General features: G+C 43.4%; 1 protein-coding gene across 1 annotated transcript in view; it reads left to right on the top strand.

The window, feature by feature from the left end:
- Positions 1–23,827, top strand: part of LOC310856165 (uncharacterized protein) — a 68,166-nt gene that overhangs the window by 17,978 nt on the left and 26,361 nt on the right. Inside the window, exons 9-10 of the mRNA XM_083761412.1 lie at positions 7,305–7,358; positions 17,711–17,863. Coding sequence (XP_083617538.1) covers positions 7,305–7,358; positions 17,711–17,863 — 207 coding nt within the window. The remainder of the gene's footprint in view (positions 1–7,304; positions 7,359–17,710; positions 17,864–23,827) is intronic.

Below are 23,827 nucleotides of genomic sequence, written 5' to 3'. Positions count from 1 at the left end.
AGAGAGGACAGGACAGAGGGCAGGAGAGGAGGAGAGGGAGTGAAGGAGTGTTTGTGCGGGGGCTATCAGAACAAACCGATCGACGTGCAACACAAGTGTAGCCTACGAGCGCACGCACGCATGCACGCACAGACACAGACACACTCAACACAGACATTCAGCGGGCGTGGAAGGGCAGATTCAGAGACAGAGAGAGAGAAGGCTCTATGTTGTCCTCTTTAATTCAGTACAGGTGAAAAATAAAACAGCCAGGGACTGGAGCTCATTTATAACAGCCAGCGTATGAGGGTGTGCACACGCCTGCATGTGTTTGTGCGAGTGTGTGTGTGCATGGGCACACATGCACGCACGTGTAATCTGCAGGCAATTTTTGTATAACAGAATCACTTTAGCGCAGCGAGCTAGCACAGACACAAGGAAAGACAAATGACTCTACAAGCGGGGGCAGGCCCGTATCTCTCCCTCTCACACGCGCGTACACACACACACACACACACACACACACACACACACACACACACACACACACAGTGTCATAAATAAATCCCGAAGCTGTCAGAGACTTGCGCTACGGGAGAGGGAGAGAGAAAGAGACCGAGAGAGAGCAGAGGAGTTCTCTGCTAAATATAAGGACAACAATGGCAACGTGCTATTGAGTGACAACACACAGTCTGTCAGCTGCCATGACAACCCCACCAGCTGAGTGAAAAGCTGAGCAGGTGTCATGGCACACTGTTGATGTGCCTTTGTGTGTTAGACTGAAGTAGCAGTGTGTGTACCAACCAGGTGTGTGTGTGAGTGTGTGTGTGTGTGTGTTTGTGTGTGTGTGTGTGTGTGTGTGTGTGTGTGTGTGTGTGTGTGTGTGTGTGTGTGTGTGTGTGTGTGTGTGTGTGTGTGTGTGTGTGTGTGTGTGTGTGTGTGTGTGTGTGTGTGTGTGTGTGTGTGTGTGTGTGCGTGCAAAAGCAAGTGCTTTTGAGTGTCTGTCTTTGTGAGGACCAGATGTCATCAGAAAGACGAGTAAAATTGCAGAGGACATGAAGGTTAAGGATAGGATTAGTGGCCACACACACCAACAATTATGAATATAATAACTATAATATTCAATAAGTTGAGGTGCTTTTCTGTGACTGTGGAGTCTGTTCTCCTTTACGGCTGTGAATGCAGGTCACTGACCCCTGCCCTACTACATAAGCCCCTTGATGGGTGCTACACCGGAATGCCACGTGTGGCACAGAACATCAAACAGGACGGACACATTACCAACAAGATCTATCACAGAAGAGAATGAGACTCGCTGGTCACTGCCATTGAAATGCGGAACTCCCTGCCTGCAAGCTGTTACTATGGGAATCAACACACGGGCATCGATCAAGAAGACGTCCCACCGGGGGTGCAGTGGTGCAGTTGTTAGCACTGTGGTTTACAAAAGATTGTGAGCAAAAAATGTAGGGGGAAAAAAAGAAGACGGCGTGCCACACCTACCTATGTGGATGTGCTAAAGAAAGATGCTGGTGTGGAATGCACAGAATGAGCTGGCCGGCCAGATGTATGGAGAATCGAGAAGACTGGAGACGACGATGCAGTGCTCGCCTGAGGACGACGTAAACGGAGATAAATAAATTGTTAAAGTGGACGGTAGAGTTCACAGCACAACTAACCACAGAAGTGGTTGATCGTATCGTCGGGATCACTGTCAGAGTGATTTGATGAACGACAGAAACACTGACAGCCAATCAAAATCCATCCGGATCTACAGGGCGTCACGTTCAACACATCACTCATGTTCAACATGTTTACAAACTGCTGTCGCCCTCGCCCTGGCCATATATGGAGCGTGTCTTGAGTGTACAGGGTGTGATGAGGTCAGATCAAGATATGGAATGTCAGAACAGGTCAGCTCCATTATATGGAGATCTAAGGGTGGCAGCAGGCGAAGTGTCTTGAGTGTACAGGGTTTAATGAGGGCCCAGGTAGGGCCGGGCGTTCATTTTCGGGCCTGGTTTTCGCCGGCTGCCGGGCGCGGCTGCACAAATAACTTTGGGGCAGGCCCGTCATCTCGTCAGCAGTCTCGGTGCACCGGCTTCGAATGTTATGCATAGAATAGGCGTTATTATATATTGTGACGGATTCGAAGAGGGTGCAGGTTGTTCTGCCGTGGCAGATCGGCGTGTGCACGCATCCACCTGGGTGACGGCAGACTGCTGGGCGAGTGCTGTCACTTTGGCTTGGGATCAACTTTGACCAAGAAATGCACAATGAAAAACGGGTACGGATAAGGGTTCATGGCCATAGCCGGGGTTCATGGCCATATATATAGCGTGTCTTGGAGACGTGACTAGACGTGATAGCACAGCGTGACCATATATGGGGACATTCCAGCATGGGGATTGTGAGTGACAGATTGAGTGATTTAGATGTTGTGACAAAAGCAAGGTTTCATAGTTAACTTCGGTCACAATTATTTTGGATGTTGTACGGTCCTTAGTCCTTAGATTAGGGACTGAACATTGTGATTGCGATTAGAGCTTCCAAGTATAGGAGGTAGTGTTGAGTAATATAGCGAGGTCTTCACTATAAAATATTTAAAGATACGACTTTTACTTTTTTCAGTGATATCTGATTTGTGCGTGCGTGCGTACGTACTGTATGTGTCTGTGTGAGAGAGAGAGAGAGAGAGAGAGAGAGGGAGAGAGGGAGAGAGGGAGAGAGGGAGAGAGAGAGAGAGAGAGAGAGAGAGAGGGAGAGAGGGAGAGAGGGGGAGAGAGAGATGTGTCCCTGGTAGGAATCGGTCATGCATTATTCTTTGTTTGTCGTTTCATCAGTCCTTAGTTAATGAAGCACTGCACACATATTCAAAGCATAATTGGCCTCCGCAATCTATTCACTCACCTCACACATAAACATGCACACGAACACAGACGGACAGACAGACAGACAGAGGGGGCCGCTCTCTTAACGAGGTGCACTCAATTAACCCGACATTCCCTCAGTCTCCCCTGGCAACGGACCTCGTTCATCACCACGGGGACCAGCTTTGCTTGATGAGAAGGGAGAGCACAAAATGTGATGGAACCATCAGGAGAGACCGTAGGATCTAATGGCACAACCATTAATCCATTCTGACCTGAGATCAGATTCTAAAAATGTCTATTACATCCTGACAGTTTCATAATTAACCCATTCTGACCTGAGATCAGATTCTAAAAGTGTCTTCGATTTAAAAAAAATAGCAGACCTACAAGCTCGTATCGCGCCACTCGGTGGCGCGATATGAGCTTGTAGATCTGCTATTTTTAAATAGCTAAAGCACGACACGATGCCGACACCAAAATGGGTGCCCGTTCAGAATGGGTTAAGGATGCATCACTGTGCGTGTGGGTGGGTGCGTTCAGTGTCAATGCGTCTGGTTTTATGTGTGCTACATGTGCATCTGTGTGCACGCATGCGTTTGATTACAGATACGTGTATAGATGTAAATGTGCATAATTGTGTGTGTGTGTGTGTGTGTGTGTGTGTGTGGGGCGGGGGAGGGGCATGTGTAATTTGCTGCTCTTGACCTTCTCTGTGGGTGACTGGCTAACAGTCACCTCCAACCCTGGAAGGACAAAAATCAATAAATCAGCCAAGGGAGTACACACACACACACACACACACACACACACACACACACACTGATAATGGAAGGCTGAGGTAAGTCAACCACAGTCTGCTGTATTGAAACAACACACGGCCACAGAGGTCGACCTCCACATCACCTACTATAGCTCCTACTATAGGTGACGTCAAATGGATTGACACACAGCACACGTCCTTGGCAGTCAATGAGTAAAGCAAGCTCTTATTTGAGATACTGTATGCTGCTGATGCACCTTTTATGACTTGTTCAGTAATCAGTATTCCTGTGTGTGTGTGTGTGTGTGTGTGTGTGTGTGTGTGAGACATCATTTCTGCCTGTTTTTGCTGTCCTGTGATCTAAGCTACTTATAACAGCGGGACGATGTTTGTGCCAGAGATCATTTTCATGACATTTATGACATTTATGACAAAAAGCCTAATTTACCAAGGCATCCTGCTATTACTTATTTTTATCGGCTGTTGTGGACAATATGTGGCATTAGTAGCTTGGAATAACATCAAGCTCTATAGAAAGTTGATGTTTAAAGGTATGTGTTGTCAAAACGAGGCGCAATTATGAATAGAGGTTTAATGTGCATGCATAAAGTGAATGGCAAATCCAGTGGCAAAGCGACAGGAAAAGTGAGTTTAACGTTGTTTAATGCTATCAGATAGGACTTTTCTGTTTGGATGCATGGGCTGTCAAGGCCAGAAAGTAGTTTTTGCAACTCAGTATAGGCATTCCTGCTAGTGATGCACCAAATATTCGGCCGCAGAAAATATTTGACAGAAAATGGCTAAAAATGTATTTTCGGACTATTCGGTTTTGGCCCGAATAGGCAGAAAATATATCACCGAATAGTGTAATTAACGGTGCCGGGGATTAGCTGGTAACAAACGGACGGACACACACACACACACACACACACATGGACAGAGTGCCAAACATAGTCTCTCCCCAATGCCTTCGGCCTGGTGGAGACAATGACAGCGGGAATGCCCACTGGGAGATTTGTATCACCCAGAGTCCCCGCTGTTCGCCCGCTGTTAACCCATTCTGACCTGAGATCAGATTCATACGAGGTTTCCGCCGGACACACACTGGTCTGACGAACCCATTCTGACCCGAGATCAGATTCAAAAAAATCTCAGTCGTTCTTCGATTCTTCAAAAATAGCAGACCTACAAGCTCGTATCGCGCCACTCGGTGGCGCGATATGAGCTTGTAGATCTGCTATTTTTAAATAGCTAAAGCATAACATGATGCCGACACCAAAATGGGTGCCCGGTCAGAATGGGATAAAACGTAGGGCTAATTAGGACAAACATTAGGGGTGTAAATCTCCAGCTTCATCATGATATGATGAAGCCATATTAATTATTCAGGTAATCAATCAATCTTTTCCAATATACACATTAATAGACAGTAAGGTTGTGTGATTTGTGTTTGATACGAGATGATAATACCTGGCTAAAAGGGATGTTCGGTTTATATCCCATAAAAAAGCAGCCAAATGACCCGTCATAACTTATCTCTTATCACTGAATTTGATTATTAGAGCAATTTAAGTGACTAGCTAACAGTCACTGTCAAGAGCCTGTTGTTTACATGTACTTCAGATGAGTTATGGTCAGCATTAAAACAGTGAGTGGGGTAGTGAGCAATGTAGAGCATGGTCAATATCTCAGCACTGATAAGGTGGGCTAGCGCTATCGATAGCAACATATTGAACTGCATTAGTGAATGACTGTGTGTGTGTGTGTGTGCACGAGCACGTGCGCGCTTGTGTGAGAGTGTGTTGTTTGTGTTCATGCAGTTTTGTCTCATAGAAAGTTGAAACCGGGAAAGATCTGTGTTATTTAAATGTTTTGCATTGGCTATTGAACAATAGCAGATATACAAGCTCACAGTGTGTCACCTCGGGCCACGCTGCGAGCTTGTACATCTGCTATTTTTGAATCTAGAAAGTGTGAGAACTACTGATTTAGTAGGCATTTGTAAAATCGGCCTCAGGTCTTAAAGGGATAAAGCCTTAGAGAATACAGTAAGGCCATGTGGTCATCTCTTGCACAATTTTGTACAGTGGTGTAAAATAGGCCTAACTAACTACTCTCTAGTACTATGTACTCACGTACTGTACTTAAGTTTGAGGTATTTTTTACTTCACTGGAGTATTTACAAATTTCAATACTTTTACTTCTATTCCACTAATATTGTACCTTTACTCCACTATAATTATTTTAGTAGATTTCTTTTCATTATTATTACAAAACATACATTACCCACTTCAGCCCTATTCAGCCATTTGAAAATAGACGATCTACAAGCTCACAATGCGTCGCGGCGGTGCGACGCATTGTGAGCATTGCCGTTTTCAGTATGCAACAAGCATAAAATGATTCGTTTTTTTGTTCTACTGGATCTCTTCTCCACTAGTCCCTCCCTGACATTTTTGTCTAGTTTTTATTTGTTTTGTACGAAAAGTCTTAGTTTTAGTCATCATAGCTCAGTTTTTATTATGTTTCTATTTCGTTTTCATCTGTGCAAAAAGGTAGTCGACGAAATCAAAAACACTAGTGCTGTGTCTATTGAAGCTGTGCACGTGGATGTGTTGTATTGAAGCTGGACAGTGTAGATGCAAATGCAGTGGAGCAGGTTAACAAGGGCCATGGAGCGTGGCGGCCCTAGCGACCATCGACCGGCCGCTAAGCACCCACGCGCATGACTATCGATGGACACGTCTGTTGTCTTGTTGCCATCGACGACGGCATCCACAGGACACTGGCCTCCGAGACACTTATCAGACCCCACTGATCAGCTACATTGATCTTGTGTGCGTGTGTGTGTGTGTGCGCGCATGCGTGCGTGTGAATCCCATTAGAATGTTTGTTGATTCATTTGTGTGTGTGTGCGTCACATCATTCAGTGCAGTGTAAAGGAAATTAACCCATTCTGACCGGGCACCCATTTTGGTGTCGGCATCATGTTATGCTTTAGCTATTTAAAAATAGCAGATCTACAAGCTCATATCGCGCCACCGAGTGGCGCGATACGAGCTTGTAGGTCTGCTATTTTTTGAAAAATCGAAGAGCGACTGACATTTTTAGAATCTGATCTCAGGTCAGAATGGGTTCATCAGACCAGTGTGTGTCCGGCGGAAACCTCGTTATGAATCTGATCTCAGGTCAGAATGGGTTAAGAAGTTGATGATAATGGTTTGTCAATAACGTATAAATTATGACCCTCTCTACCTCATCACGTTCCCTGTCTCTTTTATGGCTTTTCTCTTCCTTTCTTTTTTTATCAGTCTCTCCTCTTTCCCAATTCAGTTCATTGCACTTTAGTGGTTTGATCGTCCCATGAGCAGTATATCTAGAATGTGTTTGTGTTAAAGGCAAACTATTATCTAGAGTAAATAATAATGTCTCTCTTTCACCCCCCCCCTCTCTCTCTCTCTCTCTCTCTCTCTCTCCTGCTTTTCTCTGTTTCCCTGCCTCTGTCGAATTCTCTCTCTTTCTCTCTCTCTATGATTCTCTTCTTGTCTCTCTGTCTGTCTCTGTCTGTCTTCTCTATTCATTCCCCATGTCTCTTTCTCACTCCTCTGTCTGTCTGTCTGTCTGTCTGTCTGTCTGTCTGTCTGTCTGTCTGTCTGTCTGTCTGTCTGTGTCTTTTCTCTTCATTCCGTCAGATGGCAGTGGATGTGTTGGAGTGTCTACTGGAGGAGGATGACGAGGTTGTGCAGGTGAGTGATGAAAAGCCCATCTTAACCCATTCTGACCTGAGATCAGATTCATAACGAGGTTTCCGCCGGACACACACTGGTCTGATTAACCCATTCTGACCTGAGATCAGATTGTTGAAATGTCAGTCGTTCTTCGATTCTTTCAAAAATAGCAGACCTACAAGCTCATATCGCGCCACTCGGTGGCGCGATATGAGCTGCTATTTTCTGCTATTTTTCAATAGCTAAAGCATAACGTGATGCCGACACCAAAATGGGTGCCCGGTCAGAATGGGTTAAGACAGGACTAATACCGTGCAACAGTGATTCTCAAAGTTGTTAATTTCAAGGACCACCCCATAACTCAGAGAGCGCGTACACATGTGTATACGCTCTCTCTGAGTTACAGACCTGTTAGAGTGCATTTGGAACCCCCCTTCAATGCATCAAGGGTATCTGGACCCCACTCTGAGAACCACCGCAGTGCAACACTGGCACAGGCAGAGAAGTGAATGTTCAAGAGGTTTTATTCTCACAACCCACACTGGGGAAAAAAATAACAAGGAACTTCAGATATACTACTAGAAGACACAAACTAGAACTATAACCACATCATATATGAGGACGAATTGGCAAAGTGGTGAACACACTGGGGCATACAGTATAGACAAAGACTAACTAGACACAGGTGAACTGAAGCAGACAATCCACACTGGGATAGGCTAACAGGTAAACGGAACACACACACGTGACTGGGGTTACAATAACACAGGGAGTTGAGACACGACAGGTTACCAGACTGTTGCCTCCGCCATTTCCAAACGCTTCATCATACAGTCTGGGCCAACGGAAGAGAGCTGACTCATGAGTATACTATAAAGCGGGAGTGGAGCCTCCTCGCCACTTCCGTTTCGTCTTTACGGTCGCGCACATTTATCCTAATATGAATAGAAAACATCTAAGCATGTATAGCTTGTTGCAAACGTAAATGGCAGCTTCCGTTACTCAGCTCATGGGGGGCTATAGGTCCAGACTCTATGTAGTATACGGAGATTGTGGAATAGTCGTCTGGCTACGCGAGACTACATGACAGGTAGCAGCAAACAAGACAGACAGGAAATAACAGAAAAATACTACAAAATAATATGTACTGGGAAAACAACAAACTACCAGAGCACTGAAACAGAACAAGAATACAAGTAAAAGTCAAAAAATGAATGAACACATTCAAAGTCCAAGGACAGTATATCACAAATATATTATGAATGATACTTTCTACTGCACAGTAAAAGCCTTTGTTAAATTAACAGAGTTTAATTAACACTCAAGCTTGTGCTGTGTAAGGTTAGTTATACTGATACTGTTGATGGTACTACTATACTGATAATTTAGATTACTTTATGTACGTATAACAACATAAAGTGCTTCTACAACCATAAAGCAGCAAACAAGACAAATTAGGTAGTTATTTTAATAGAATAATTAAATCGAAAAAAGCCATCGTTGCCACCATGCACTAAAACGAGAGAATAGCAGCAATATAAAGTCAATTAAAAAATGTACTAAAATAAATAGCATCCAATAGCATGACAAACAGTCATAAAATCAAGAAAAATCATGGCTCATCATTAAAAGATCATCATCGATGTCGGGGAATGCTGAAGACAGTAGACCTTTTAAATATTGGTTCACAGTACACCAATAGCACACCGTTAACAGAAAATAAAAAATTTCAGGAGAGAGAACTCCATACAAGACAAACAAAAAAACATGATCGGGACATCCCTAGTATCAATATTATATCCATATCATGAGATTAGACTGGATATTGTCTGTGATTATTTGGGATATTGTGAAATGGCATAACTTTTCTATAAAAATATAAATATCGGATCGGGAAAAAATCGGTGTCAGCAGATAGTCAAAATCAAATGATCGGAACCGGATCGGGAGCAAACAACGTGATTGGGACATCCCTAGTTACAACCCTATGAAATGAAATCAATCATGCTAAAACGGAAGGCTGCAAAGCTCCATAGAAGGAGAAGTCTTTGAGACAAGCGTCCTGGACAGAGTGTTCTGCTGCAGTGGTCCAATCTCAGTGGTACATATCAGGCAGCATATGGCGCTGCATACGGAGCTCTGAGCAGCATTCTTTCTACCAGCTTTCTTGCAGCCTTGCGCAATATGCTCGTTACATTCTGATCAAAGGAATGTCCTTCATTTCTATGACAGTTTGCAGCCTTGTGCAATATGCTTGTTACATTCTGATCAAAGGAATGTCCTTTATAATGTCCCTCACAGGATTGATGGATGGATGGATTGGACAAACCTGGTCTTTACACTCAAAATGCATTGCACATGTTGTGACCGTTTTGCGTGACACAATTGCACGGCAAAATATAAAATATGGCTCGGGGGGGTTAATCAGATTAGATTATAGTAGTTTATAAAACAACAATATTCTTCCTTGTTGGGACGGTTTCATATCGTCCACTTCAAGGATAATCCTCGCAATTCTAGTGTATTTCGACGGGTGATGGAAAAAAGAGTCAAGTTAAAAACATTCAGATGACGGTTTCATATCATCCCACAGGAGACTACTCATAACGCTGTTGAACATACACACTAGTCTAGTTTACGGTTTCATATCATCCCACAGACTACTCATAATGCTGTTGAACATACTAGTCACACTAGTCTTTGAAATATAGATTAAAGCTCCATATATATTTCTGTCGTGTATCGATATATAAATAAGGCATTTCGGACTGCCCTACCGAATACCGATTCACACATACAGTACTGTATGTATCGCCTGGAACCCAGACTGAGGCACTTGTTCATTGTTTTTGTTTTTATTTGTCACTTTGCTTCTCTCTCTGGCTCAACATCCTGCTGGAACCGGACTTCCAAACATCACATTACGTAGGCAAGTCAGGAAGTGACTCAGAATTTTACATTGGACGCGACAGGCCCTTTCAAACAGGATGAAAGCCAGACAGAGGTTTGACAAACGCTGAACGAGCGCCTTCGTCTGGATTCCAGTCTATACTGCACGTAGTTTACTAGCATAAAAGAGGAGACATGTTTTTCCTCTGGTTGGCGTCACTCATTTTTAACCTCGTATAGCTTTACTCCTTCTGCTTCCACTGATTGCAATTTGAAAATCCTCACACTGGGCTGTCAATTCGGCAGGTTTTAGGATGGATCTGTGTAATGTGTAATCTGGAAGACGTTGGCGCTGCTTGGCTCCTCTGGCTTTTGCATTTCTAGCGTATCTGTCTCCCAAGAACTGATGATCCTCCTAAACTAAGTCGGCATAGTAGGAGTGTGTGGGATTTGTGCGTGGGATTTGTGTGTGTGTGTGTGTGTGTGTGTGTGCGCGTGTGTGCGCGTGCGTGTTTACGTGCGTGCGAGTGCGAGAGAAAGTCTAGGATCTATATTTTTGGTTATTTCTTTCTGCATTTTTATGCTTTATTTCTTAGATAGGAGAGTGAAGAGAGACAGCAAACCAAGAGCAGGGAAAAAGGAGAGACATGCGAAAAAGGACGGGGGTCGGATTCGAACCCGGGCCTCGTGCGCTCGCTGGGAGCACACTGTGTGGACTGTGGTCACTGTGCACAAGGGATCACTCTTTGATGTGTCGTCAGGCTTATTACGGATCCAAGAATAATACCACAGCTCAGCCTGTCTTCTGTGGAGCCACACTGCTGTGTGTGACTGTGTGTGTGTGTTTGCTGCATATACATATGCACAAACACAAGTCTTGTCTTTACTGCTCTGTGGCATATGCATATTCTAACCTCTTGGTATCAGACACACGCACGCACACAAGCACGCACGCACACAAACATGCACGCAAACACATGCGCTCGCGCGCACACACACACACACACACACACACACACACACACACAGTCTGTTTGAGAGTTACATGCAGTGTCGAGAGAGTTAGCTGGTTCCCAGATTGGCAGTGAGCACTGACATCCAGCAGGAAACAAACAGTCTGTAGCTATAGACCTGGACAGTAACATGCTGTCTGCTGTTTGCCTCTCTCTCTCTCTCTCTCTCTCTCTCTCTCTCTCTCTCTCAGGCTTATCTCTTCCTCCTACACACCCACCTCACCTGACAGATTGAGAGCAGTCTTTGAACTTTTAATCCTGACGCATAGCTGTCACACACACACACACACACACACACACACACAGAGAACACACACACAGTTTTCCGCTCTCTAAAGGGCAACTCATGTTTGGTCAGCTCATATCCCAGATGTGATGTCACGCACATGCCAAGGATCCCCAAGTGGGAGGGGTCACTTCATTTCCACCAGTGAGCTTGTACATCCGCTATTTTTTAACATTAAAACATATTAGGGCCGGGACTAATTGCGATTAATTTAGATTAATTAACGCGATTAACTACAGATAAATTAATCGCACCTTTTTTTTCACCGCGGAACGTTTCTCACTGGGCGCTTTTCTATAGTACTGAAAACTGGAAATAATAAAAAGTCACCCCATTTTGTGTTGCCTAGAACTGGATGTCTGACAAAAAACAGTAACAATATGAAGTAAGTACAGCTTTGTGATGTCACTGAGATGTACTTGTTACTGTTACTATTTTTTTTTCAGACCTCCAGTTCCAGGCAACACAGAATGGGGTGACTTTTTATTATTATTTCCACAACAGGTATATTAATGACAGTAAAATGTTGAAAATGAGTGGTATCCTGTAGTCACTATTCGTTGATTCACTGGGATACCAAAAAACATTTAAAAAAAAGGTTTCTCGCTGTTCTCGGGTTGAATATTGATATGCGATTAAAATGCGATTAATCTAGATTAATTAATCGCAAAGCCTCTGATTAATTAGATTAATTTTTTTAATCGAGTCCCAGCTCTAAAAAATATATTTAGTATTGGAAAATGTTGAATAATATGTAGTAAAAAATCACACCCATGTGAAGTGAGGGGCGTACTTATCATTGTACATCATGGCGTAAAATTGAAACCAAAAATAGAAACTTAGCCGATTTGCTCATACACATATTATGACATAAATTATCCATTCATTGTCAATGGGAATTTGTTCTTTGTGTAAGAAGGAAAATCTACACTAATAGCTGAATATACAGTATATAGGGGCTAGCGCCCCTCAAAAAAGAAAGAAAAAAGAAAACACTGGCACAACATATTTTCATACGGGGGTCCGCGACCTTAAAATTGCCCCTCAAGGAACAATGAGGTTTGTTGGACTTGGACCCCACTTTGAGAACCCCTCTCACATACTGTACATAGTACATACTGTTGCTTTGAGGTTAATGATTTCATGCTTGGGGCAAAAATGTCAGTGGTTGCGTGATGACAGCCTGGGAGTCCATGACGAAACCCACAGTATGACAAGAATGTAGAACACGCCAATTCACGCTGGTCCTCCATAACCTCCCAGTGCTGCTCATTATTAAGTCAGCCCATTGCTGTAAAAATCCATCGTTCGTTCTCATACAGTTAGGGTTTTAACAAGGGGATTATACCTTGGGTATAACAAAGGAAATCATACCTTTCAAACCCTGAGATTTCAGGGTTTGAAAGGTATGATTTCCTTTGTTATAACTTATTATATAAGTTAAAATGTCACAATAACACAACCCTGCCTGTGGGCAGCTCAGCTGAAGCAAGGGGAGACATCTCTCACCTTGCATTAATTGTCATGCAGTGTCGTCTGGGATGGCTTTGGAGTTTGAAAAGAAAGTGTGAATCTCTATTTTAACATTCAGGGTGTTTCTGATTTTATACAGTATGGGGGTGTCTCTCTCTAAAATTGTGGGTCAAAAATATTAACTCATTGTATAGTTCTGAATCTGTACTTTCATAAAAATGTAATTATTTCTCATTAGTCATGTTGACACACACACACACACACACACACACACACACACACACAGGATGTCAACATTGTACATCAGACATATTTTTCTCACTCACACTTATTAATAATGTCAGAATCCAAAAGTCAACTTTCCTCTCTCCTTTTCTCTGTCACTCTCTTTCTGTGAGCCTTACATGTAGGATGTAAGAGGCACACACACTTTCCTCTCTCTCCATCTTGCCCGTCTCTTAATGGTATCAGATACACACTCTCTCACCCTCCCTCTCGCTCTCTCTCTCTCTCTCTCTCTCTCTCTCTCTCTCTCTCACTCTCTCTCACTCTCTCTCCCCCACCCACACACACACGCACATTCCTCTCGTTCCACTCCTACTTTTTATGTTAATGATGTCAGAAACACACGCACGCACACACTCTGTCTGTCTGCCTCTTTTTCTGTCTGTCTGCCTCTCTTCTCTCTCTCTCTCTCTCTCTCTCTCTCTCTCTCTCTCTCTCTCTCTCTCTCTCTCTCTCTCTCTCTCTCTCTCTCTCTCTCAGATGTCAGAATCATCATTCTGTATTCAATGCATTATATGAGTTCTTAACATCTAACTCGTTGTTTCGTGTAAACAGCCAAAAAGAGTATTTTCTTCTTCAAACCTCTTGTTACTGTTGCGTAACACCATATGGAGCTCTGATGTGCGTTCAGGTAGGCCTGTCGACTGACTCGACTACCAGTCAATAATATTGACAGGCACATACACACATTACTGTACATTGTATGCATAATGTGTAAGTGTGGGTGGATGAATGATTGATGATGCACATGTGTTTTGAAGTGTGTCTGCATTGTCAGGTGTGTTTAGAAGTGCACGTGTCCTCTGATGTTCTTAATTAACTGTCTAATCACATGTTTTTTTTTGGTAGAGAGCATCCATCTGTGCCACGTCGTGCAGCGGGAAGTTAGAGTTCTCTCTTTTTATGAAAGAGAGAACTTTGAAAAGTGCTTATGGCACTTTTCAAAGACATGTTCCAACAAAGACACCTTGAAAGGCAGCTTCATCTCGCACTCTCTCTCTCTCTCTCTCTCTCACTTTCCATGCAGACTTTGTGTTCTCTCTCTCTCTGTTTGTCTACCTCAATGTCTCTGGCTCGCTTTTTGTATTTCTGTCTGTCTCTCTCTCTCTCTCTGTGTCTCTCGCTCTCTCTCTCGCTCTCTTTATTGTTACACCTTGTGTACTGCAGGTACATAAGAGTAAAACTTATTTTAGTTTGGCTTCCTTCAGACAATGCGGCAGCATATAGGTAATAATAATAATACTAAAACCGTAAAAGAAAGAGTGAAAAAGAAAAAAACATCTGTGTATGTAAATGTGCATATAATGTTGGTATTATATACAGCATTGAGGGGGTTCCAAATGGACCCTTAAGGTTTAACTCTGAGAGTCTGCAAATGGAACCAAACAGAGCCCGGGTCAGGGGTAGACAAACATGAGGTTCCCAGTTTGATCCCCAGAATGAGTGTCAACGTGCCCTTGCTTGGCCTTTCCTTCTTCAGCGATCCTAGGCCGGTTTCGCGCAAGCGCAGTGTTCAATTCCTTACAGGCGGACTAAAAAGTAGAATAACTCTAAATCTACGGAGCTCTACGTGGTTTTGACAAAACGCGCAATGTTCGGAGGTCTTTTCTGATTGTCCGTTGATCCCGATTAGAACATTGGCGCTTTCAAGGATGGCCTCATTTTAGCTCGCTAGCATTAACGCTAATTATTTAGCATCTAATATCCCCTTTTTGACTATTTTGAAAATATTTTTTGAATAGTTCAAATAGCCAATTTACAAGCTCACAACGTGTTGATGTAGATCGGCTAGTTTAAAAAAAAAGGCAAAGAAGTTTAGACATAAATGGGGCCCCTATAGACTGTTGGGCACATGGAGTGAACATCCGGTTAGGTAGTTAGTGGTGTTCTGGGACTAACAAGAGTCAACAGAGGACCAGGGAACCATACAAACACATATAATGGTTATTATTCTGCTAACGCTGTGATTGGTACGCTGGGGAATTAAATGGGAGAGGTGCATGGAGGAATAAATAAGATTCCCCAGGCAAGCTGTCCTCACAGTGTGTGGTGTGGTAATGGTGAATTGAACGTGGCGTTGTGTGTGTGTGCGTGCGTGCGTGCGCGTGCGTGCGTGTTTGAGTGTGTGCATGCGTGCATGTTTGTGTGTGTGTGTTAGCTAAACGTTTGATTTGCCAGAGGTGCCTCTCCATCTGGTCTCTGCCCTTCATAAATAATGAATAGAGCTAACAGCCGTCTGTCTTCTTTCTCTCGCTTCTCTCTTTATCTCTTTCTCTCCTCTCTCTCCCTTTCTCTCTCTTTCTCCTCTTTCTTTCCTTCCCTCTCTCTCTTTCTTTCTCTCTGCTCTCCATTCTTTCTCCTTCTCTTCTCTTCCCCCCACGACGGCCACGTCTCTTTCTCTGTCCCGCTGTCTCTCTCCGCGCCTCGACAGCAGGAGGTATGATCTCCGCCCTTGCAGGACAGATAAGGAGGCGCATGCCCACACGGTGCCTCAAATGTACAATGCACCTGCTGAAGTGTGTGTGTGTGTGTGTGTGTGTGTGTGTGTGTGTGTGTGTGCACGCACCCACCCACCCACGTGTTGAAGGCACATAGTTATAATATATCGCCTCCTGCTAATCACTTCAATGGAAGTTGCTCAGTGGCGTTTTGAAGCCATAGAAGAACGACAAAGTCTTCCGGGTAGTACCCCTCGAGTGTTGATATGATTGGTTGGCTCCTATCGTCGTACCCCTCGCGCTGTTCTTGTGGTACCGCTGCGTCACGTCTACGTCACAAATACATTTTCCATCAATTTAACCGGGGGCTTAGCCCACCTGCAGTACCAGGTTTTGACCGGAGACGGCTCCAACGTTGCCCAGCCATTCTGAGGGCTTGATTGAAGGTGCGATAGTGTTTGATGCTGAGAACAAGCCAACCACTCACACAGTAAAACTCCTGGGTGTTGGTTTTACCTATTTGCAGTGCAGAGAGAACCACAGCAATAGGTCCATGCATTGTAGGTACTCTTTAAAGCAGAATGGTGTACCCGACAGCAACGATAATGTGTCTGCTGGGGGGACTTGAACCACTTAAACTCTTAAGTTATTACAATGTGTTGACTGGCATGATCCCACAGAGTTGTTTGTGAAAGTAGCCGCTCACAATGCGTTGTAACTTGTAAGCTTTTGGATCTCTTACTTTTGATGAATGTTTTCCCCAGGATGGGGACGCTAGGGTTTAAGTGGTTAGCCACTTAATCCACATATACAAATACAATAGCTGGTCAACAACCTCACAACATGTGTGCTGTGAGCTTGTAGAGCTGCTTTCTTCGGCCACTGTTCGCATATTTCCTGTTATGACATTCTCAGAATGTATGGACACTAGGGTTCATGTGTTTAATCAGATAAATTGGATGGCAGTGGCTCAGGAGGTACAATAGAGTGGCCATCTGGTGACCAGAAAGCCCTCGGGTCAGTCCTCGGCTGCTCCAGGCTTCGTGTTGTCTGGTTAAGTCAGTGTCCCTGAGCAGGACACTTACACCCTCAGTGCTCCTCCGAGCGCCCACTCTGAGCTAGGTTATCGCAGAGACGTAATTTCCCCTCAAGGAAATCATCAGTATGCTGCTGAATAAAATCATGATTTGTAATTATTCCCCCGCTCAATTATGAGGAAAAATGAAATGCTGAAGCTCGTTAATGAACACTGACACGCCGCCCGGTGAGTATTTAGAGGTTAACAAGCAGATCTCAGATCTGCTTACCATTTTCCAAAGGATTTAGTTGTTTGTTAGATTTTGGACTATACTTACCAGATTTAGCATCGTATTTTACTATAAGATACTAGCTGTATCTTTATCTCTCTCTGACTGACTAACCGATTTTCCCATTCCCTCAACCTTTCTCTCTGAATGACTAATTCTGTCAATCTTTCTCTGTCTGTCTGTCTGACTGTCTGACCGATTCTTATTATCTTGCTCTTTCTCTCTTTCTGACTGACTGATTCCCTTATTCTCTCTCTCTCTCTGCTTCTGACCCACTGATTCTCTCATTCTCTCTCAGACTGATTCTATCTTCCTGTCAGACTGAGGTCTCTGTGTGTGTGTGTGTGTGTGTGTGTGTGTGTGTGTGTGTGTGTGTGTGTGTGTGTGTGTGTGTGTGTGTGCGTGTGCGTGCGTGTGTGTGTGTCGGTTGTGATTAATTCACAACACATCAGTCTAACTCAAGAGGCGTGTAGAGTATAATTTCCACTCGACGTGTTAATAATGAAACATGTTTATAGTGTAAAAACAAATGATCACATCAAATCAATAGGGAGGGGTGATTTGTATAAATAATTGAAATATGAATGAGGAATCAATATAGATATTTTTAATCAAATGTTCCTCTTTTGTCTCCCTCCTCTCTCTCTCTCTCCTCCAACCCCTCTCTCTCTCTTGCCAGGTGTGGTATCTCTCTGGCTGGGTGTGCTACCTGCAGATGGAGCGAGCGAGGGAGCAGCGAGTGAGGGAGGAGAGGGAGGCATCGGAGGAGGAGAGGGAGGAGTCTGAGGCGCTGCGGGAGGCGGCCAGGTCATACCTGACAAGAGCCAAGAAGGTAAGTTCCCTTTTTTTATCATGGATTTTAGTTAGTTTCAACGACACAAGGGAGACGAGCAGGAAAGCGTGTGGTAAGAAATATTAAGAAGAAAATAAGAATCGTGTTCAAAATGTATCAGCACGTAAGCTTGGCATCAGCAAATCTCAAATGAAAATACTGCCTGCCATATGTGCACTTATTGCATAATAGAAACGGTGTGGTTGACGGTTGCCTGTGTTTTAAAGTGTAGCTAACAGTAAGTAAACATGGATGACTTTAAAAGAGAGGAGAAAAACGTGACGCTGCTCTGAAAAAAACATCAGAAGAACGTTTGAAAAACGTTGAAAAAGTTGAACATTATGTTAACATCAGAAGAACGTTTGAAAAAGACAGCGACAAACCTACTGGGAAACATACTGGGATATCATATACTGTAGCTTAACATGGTATCCCATCAGTGGAGGTGATGTAATTGGTCTCTGCCAGGCCAAAGGTGTGGCCGAGACTATGTTTAACACCCTGTCTGTCTGTCAGTGTGTCCGTCTGTCTGTCTGTCCATGTACAGTTAATCTCTGGCACAGTTGGTACCATATTACTCCTACAGATTTTGTCCAAACATCACGCAAATCGGGAACACATTATCTCCATTTTTCTCTCTCATGTGATGAACACTATCCATCTATCCAAAGATGGCTCGTTTGTTTTGAACAAAATGCCTCAACTCATGAACACACTGATTCCAAACTCACCTCTATAATGGCTGAATTCCAAACATTGCTGGCCCACAATAACCTACCTGTGCTCAGAGGAGCACTTTTTCTACTTGTGCCCACCGGGTGCTGCTCAGGTGGACAAAACTGGTACTATGTACCGGTGAGCACTGCTACTGCGCAACTGTCTGTAATATCACTACTGTTTGTGAATAGTCCAATTTCCATACGTAGCCTAATTTAATTCTTTCAATTAGGCTCCGTATGGCAATTGGATATTGTTCAACCAGAGAACTTCCAAGTGTGCCAGACTAGACCATAATATTGTGTGGTAAATGGTGAATTGAGCATGGCGAAATATTTTTGTCGAACAAAAGTCTATTATTGCTATATATAGCAAATGTTTGAAACATTTCATAATCCAATAAATGTAACTGTTTTCATTACTACAGTGGAATTGTCGATTTTCACGCTATTGCCAGGCCTATATTGTAACGCCTCGGCACCAGCTCCACGAACACCTTGCTGACAGTCAAAGATGCATCAGCAGCACACAAATAAATAGACCTTTGCAAAGCCAGCATTCTTTTATACTTTCCCACATGGATAATTATAAACAGACAAAAAACAAGGGCAAATTGCATTCAATGTGCATGTTTGCGCTACCCTATATTTAATGCGACATCTTTCTTTTAATCAAGACAGGGAAGATAGCTGGTGCAAATGATGCACAATCAGTGGCCACCATCTTTTATGACATTTCCCCTTTTAACCCATTCTGAACAGGCACCCATTTTGGTGTCAGCATCATGTCATGCTTTAGCTATTTAAAAATAGCAGATCTACAAGCTCATATCGCGCCACCGAGTGGCGCGATACGAGCTTGTAGGTCTGCTATTTTTGAAAAATCGAGGAACGACTGACATTTTTTTAGAATCTGATCTCAGGTCAGAATGGGTTCGTCAGACCAGTGTGTGTCCGGCGGAAACCTCGTATGAATCTGATCTCAGGTCAGAATGGGTTAAGGAAGAAATCTTAATGGAGCTGCAACTACACCTACAGTAGCACCACATGGGGAAGGGGGCAGTTATACGTTCTGCCCTTACCTCCCAGTTCAAGTTTTATTATGTGCCCTATAGAAATAATACCATCTCATTGTGGTTTGGGTGTCTTCCCTGAAGACTGGGAGGTCGGGGTTTGATCCCCGGCCGGGGTCACACCAAAAATGGGACCCAAAGCCTCCCTGCTTGGCACTCAGCATCAAGGGTTGGATTGGGGTAAGTCACTGCGACATACTAGCGTCATGTCCAGGCGGTGTACTTGTACATCAAGCTGCCTCATGCTAAGGAAACAGGAGATAGCGTCCTGCCCAATTGGCCTCAGGCTTACTTATTAAAAAAGAAGACGCAGGCCCAGGCCGTAGCGTAACGGTCTGGGCACCGGACTGGTGATCCAGTCGCGGTGTGCCGCGGGTTCGACTCCCGGACCCGACACGGCCTTTACTGCATGTCATCCCCCCATCTCTCTCCCGTTTCCTGTCAGCCTACTGTCTGTCCCTTCAAAAATCAATAAAAGGCGTAAGCCGCAAAAAGAATATCTTAAAAAAAGAAAAGAAAAAAAGACGCAAAAACAACAAAATTATATTCTCTGAGATACAAGTGTATCATGTGTGTCATAGAGACGACAGTAATGAAACACCTTCTTTGAAGTTTCCCCCCATAAAATATTTGCTTGTTCTCTGATCCAGTCTCTTTTCCCACTGTACAAACAGTATTCAAACATGTAATGGTTGTGGTTGTGAAACATAGCGCTGCATTACTTTATAAACAAGGACAGTGCTGTTTGTTGTGTGCTGTCAAGAGCTATATTAAACTGGAAGGATTGCTTACTCAGGAAGTTCAACAAACAAACAAACAAGGACGCTGCGACTCCACTGAGGAAAGGTATGACAGAATTTAGCTGGTTTGGCACGTCGGAGACAGATACATTTAGTCTTATTTGCATAGCGCTGTCCCTGGTCCTGAATGGAGTGGGGGAGAGATAAGCTCCTTTTACACAGCTTGTGCAAGGCAGGAATGTTGCACCATTATTCTCCTCTGCCGTTCTGTACAAAAGGTATGGACACACACATGTAGAAGCACGGGCATTGTTGTCTGGCATTGAGCCAGTGCCGGAGGGAGTTACAGAGTCAAATCACAACACAACCTGACGTGCTGTCATTAAATACTATTTATTTCATTAAAAAAAAAGAAACAGTTACCCTAAATGAATAGGCTTAATATATGGTCAATAATACATACATACACATACATACATACATTGTTTGAGTGGGTATTTTGTGAAATAAATGCGTAAATTATTTATAAAATCGAATGTTTAAAATCTCCCAACAGCTGTCATCTCAAATTGTGTGTATGAAAGAGTGATAAAAAGAAAGGAATTGAGCAAATGATGGAAAGGGAGAGAGAATGAAATTATATTATCAAGTGAATGTTGTAACTTGTAACAGCTGGGTCATACAACTTTATCATGATCTTGCTCTTCTTACTTTGAACTAATTTAAGGAAAATGCTTCAGTAGGGTACTAAAGGTTCTGGATGCTGCGGTCCGCTAAATGTTGTCAGCCAATTTTGTGTTCTTCTTTTCTGAGATACTGTAAAAGCTTTTAGTGCTCTATGGTTGTAAATGTATAAATCTACCAACAGCAGCTGTCATCTTAAACAGCATAGTGTAACACTATAGACACTGGCACTGTTGTGTCCCCGTCCCCGACATGCCATGTAAAAGCACATGGGGTTTGGTTCTGTGTTTAAATAAAAAGCTAAGCCAGTGTGAACCAAGTGGTGCAACTCCCGTCTATTGGTTCTCTGTATCGTTCCAATTTGTATCGTTCCAATTTCTTCTCTGTATCGTTCCAATTTCTTCTCTGTATCGTTCCAATTTCTTCTCTGTATTGTTTGCGTCCAGCAGGTGGCAGCCATGTCACATACTTCTCTCGTTCCAATTTCACGCATGCGCACACCACTCGTGCTCACACAGGTACACAGGTACACAGGTACATGGACATTGCATGCTGGATGTAGAAGTGGTTGCACCACTTAAAAAGCTAAGCCAACATTAATAACGGTAACGGATCTTCTTTAGGTCACCGTTGTTGGTGTTGGTGTTGCATTGTAGTATTTAACCATGTAAACCCTACCTTTGGAGTCCCCCAGGGCCCTATATTATGTTCACTAGTATTTCCCTGTACTTCAAACCTCTTCACCACAAAACAGACGATCTACAGGCCACAATGCGACAATTGCGACATGTTGTGAGCTTGCAGATCTGCTATTTCTGTATAGTGTTTGCCCGAGAATAAGGGCGCATATATGGCCGTAGACACTGACACGATCACTTTGGTTTCTTGCTTGCCGTCCGTGGTTGTATAGAGTCTTAATTACTTCTTTCCCCTCCATTGTAGCAATCTACAGAATGGAAATGACAGAGGAAATTGACTTTTTGGTCAATAAGAGAGGGAGAGAGAGACTGAATGGCATGAGCAGAAAGACAGGCCAAACGTTTTTCTTTCTTTTTTTGTTAACTCGTTGCTGTTGGCTATTATTCTAATGATTGTAGAAGTCATCTCTCGGTGCGTAGACTAGAGACATTCATACATTCTATTATTTTGCATATACCAAGTGCTTCAATTCCCTACATTTTTCAAGGACAGCCAGGTTTAATGCTGGGTCAAACCAGACCAATTTTAGGTGTTGAACTGGCAATCGGCCTCAATTTGCCCGTTTCATATTAACGTGCTGTATGGCCATGGACCACTATATTGCCACTATAGAATACCACTTGTCTGTTAGCCTGTTTCTATGCTGCTGCTTGCTGTTCTTTTGCTTTTTGGTGGCAATAAAATATTCCACTTTCTGTCCAATTACCCAATGTTATATAGAATTTCACACAGTTTCATCATGATAATGTGTGTAGCTTGTGGCAGAATGATTACAACTTAAATAGCGTATTATTGATTTGGTTAACTTACATTGCGGTGACATCATAAAGGTCTTCTGTGATTGTATTGAGCTCTGTAAGGGAAATGTCCAATGCTGTAGGCTTACTTAAAGCACGTCTATTGTGCTTGTCTTTTGTGATTCTGTACATCAAGTCAAGTCTTATGTCTAGAGTTAGCCAAGGAGGTTGAATGGCTTTCATTTGGCCCCATTTCTGAATGTTGGATACGTGGTTATAAAGGGGGGTAGTGATGGACGAATAGTAGTGATGGTTCTACAGTGTTACTGAAGCGGTTTAACCCATTCTGACCTGAGATCAGATTCATACGAGGTTTCCACTGGACACACACTGGTCTGATTAACCCATTCTGACCTGAGATCAGATTCTAGAAATGTCAGTCGCTCTTCGATTTTTCAAAAATAGCAGACCTACATATAGCAGATCTACAAGCTCGTATCGCGCCACCGAGTGGCGCGATACGAGCTTGTAGATCTGCTATTTTTCAATAGCTAAAGCATAACATGATGCTGACACCAAAATGGGTGCCCGTTCAGAATGGGTTAATACCTCCATTTACACTGGGCTACAGTGTAATTATCTTGAACAGCGGCTAGATTGCCATCCCCAGTGCTTCTCAAACATTTTCATGTCAAGGACCCCTAAATTGATATTCATTTGGTCGCCGACCAACATCTGCAAAGATTTTGTGCCAGGGATCAGAGAAGATTTGTCAATATGGTTCGAAATAGCTATGCAACGTGTCGCATTGCGGTGCGATGTAAGCTTGCTTAACCCATTCTGACCGGGCACCCATTTTGGTGTCGGCATCATGTTATGCTTTAGCTATTGAAAAATAGCAGATCTACAAGCTCATATCGCGCCACCGAGTGGCGCGATACGAGCTTGTAGGTCTGCTATTTTTGAAAAATCAAAGAACGACTGACATTTTTAGAATCTGATCTCAGGTCAGAATGGGTTAATCAGACCAGTGTGTGTCCAGTGGAAAACTCGTATGAATCTGATCTCGGGTCAGAATGGGTTAAACCGTTTCTCATTTTGCTGGGGACCCCCTGGAATCCCCTCAAGGACCCCTGGGGCCTTTGAGAGTGTCAGCTAACAACTGTGGTTCTCTGCATGCGTGTGGCGGTCCTGATTGATGTCCTTTTGTGGGAACAGAGATGGGTACAAGATACAAACACTTTTCTAGAGGGTTGGTCCCTTCGGCACCACGCTCTATAAAACGTAGAAATATGATAACCTACTGTTCTTACTG

Source organism: Protomyctophum parallelum (assembly GCF_964188405.1).
Source record: "Protomyctophum parallelum genome assembly, chromosome: 3".
In the NCBI taxonomy this organism is placed as follows: Eukaryota; Metazoa; Chordata; class Actinopteri; order Myctophiformes; family Myctophidae; genus Protomyctophum; species Protomyctophum parallelum.
The sequence above is the reverse complement of the archived record's forward strand: the minus strand, read 5'-3'. Positions and strand labels throughout refer to the sequence as shown.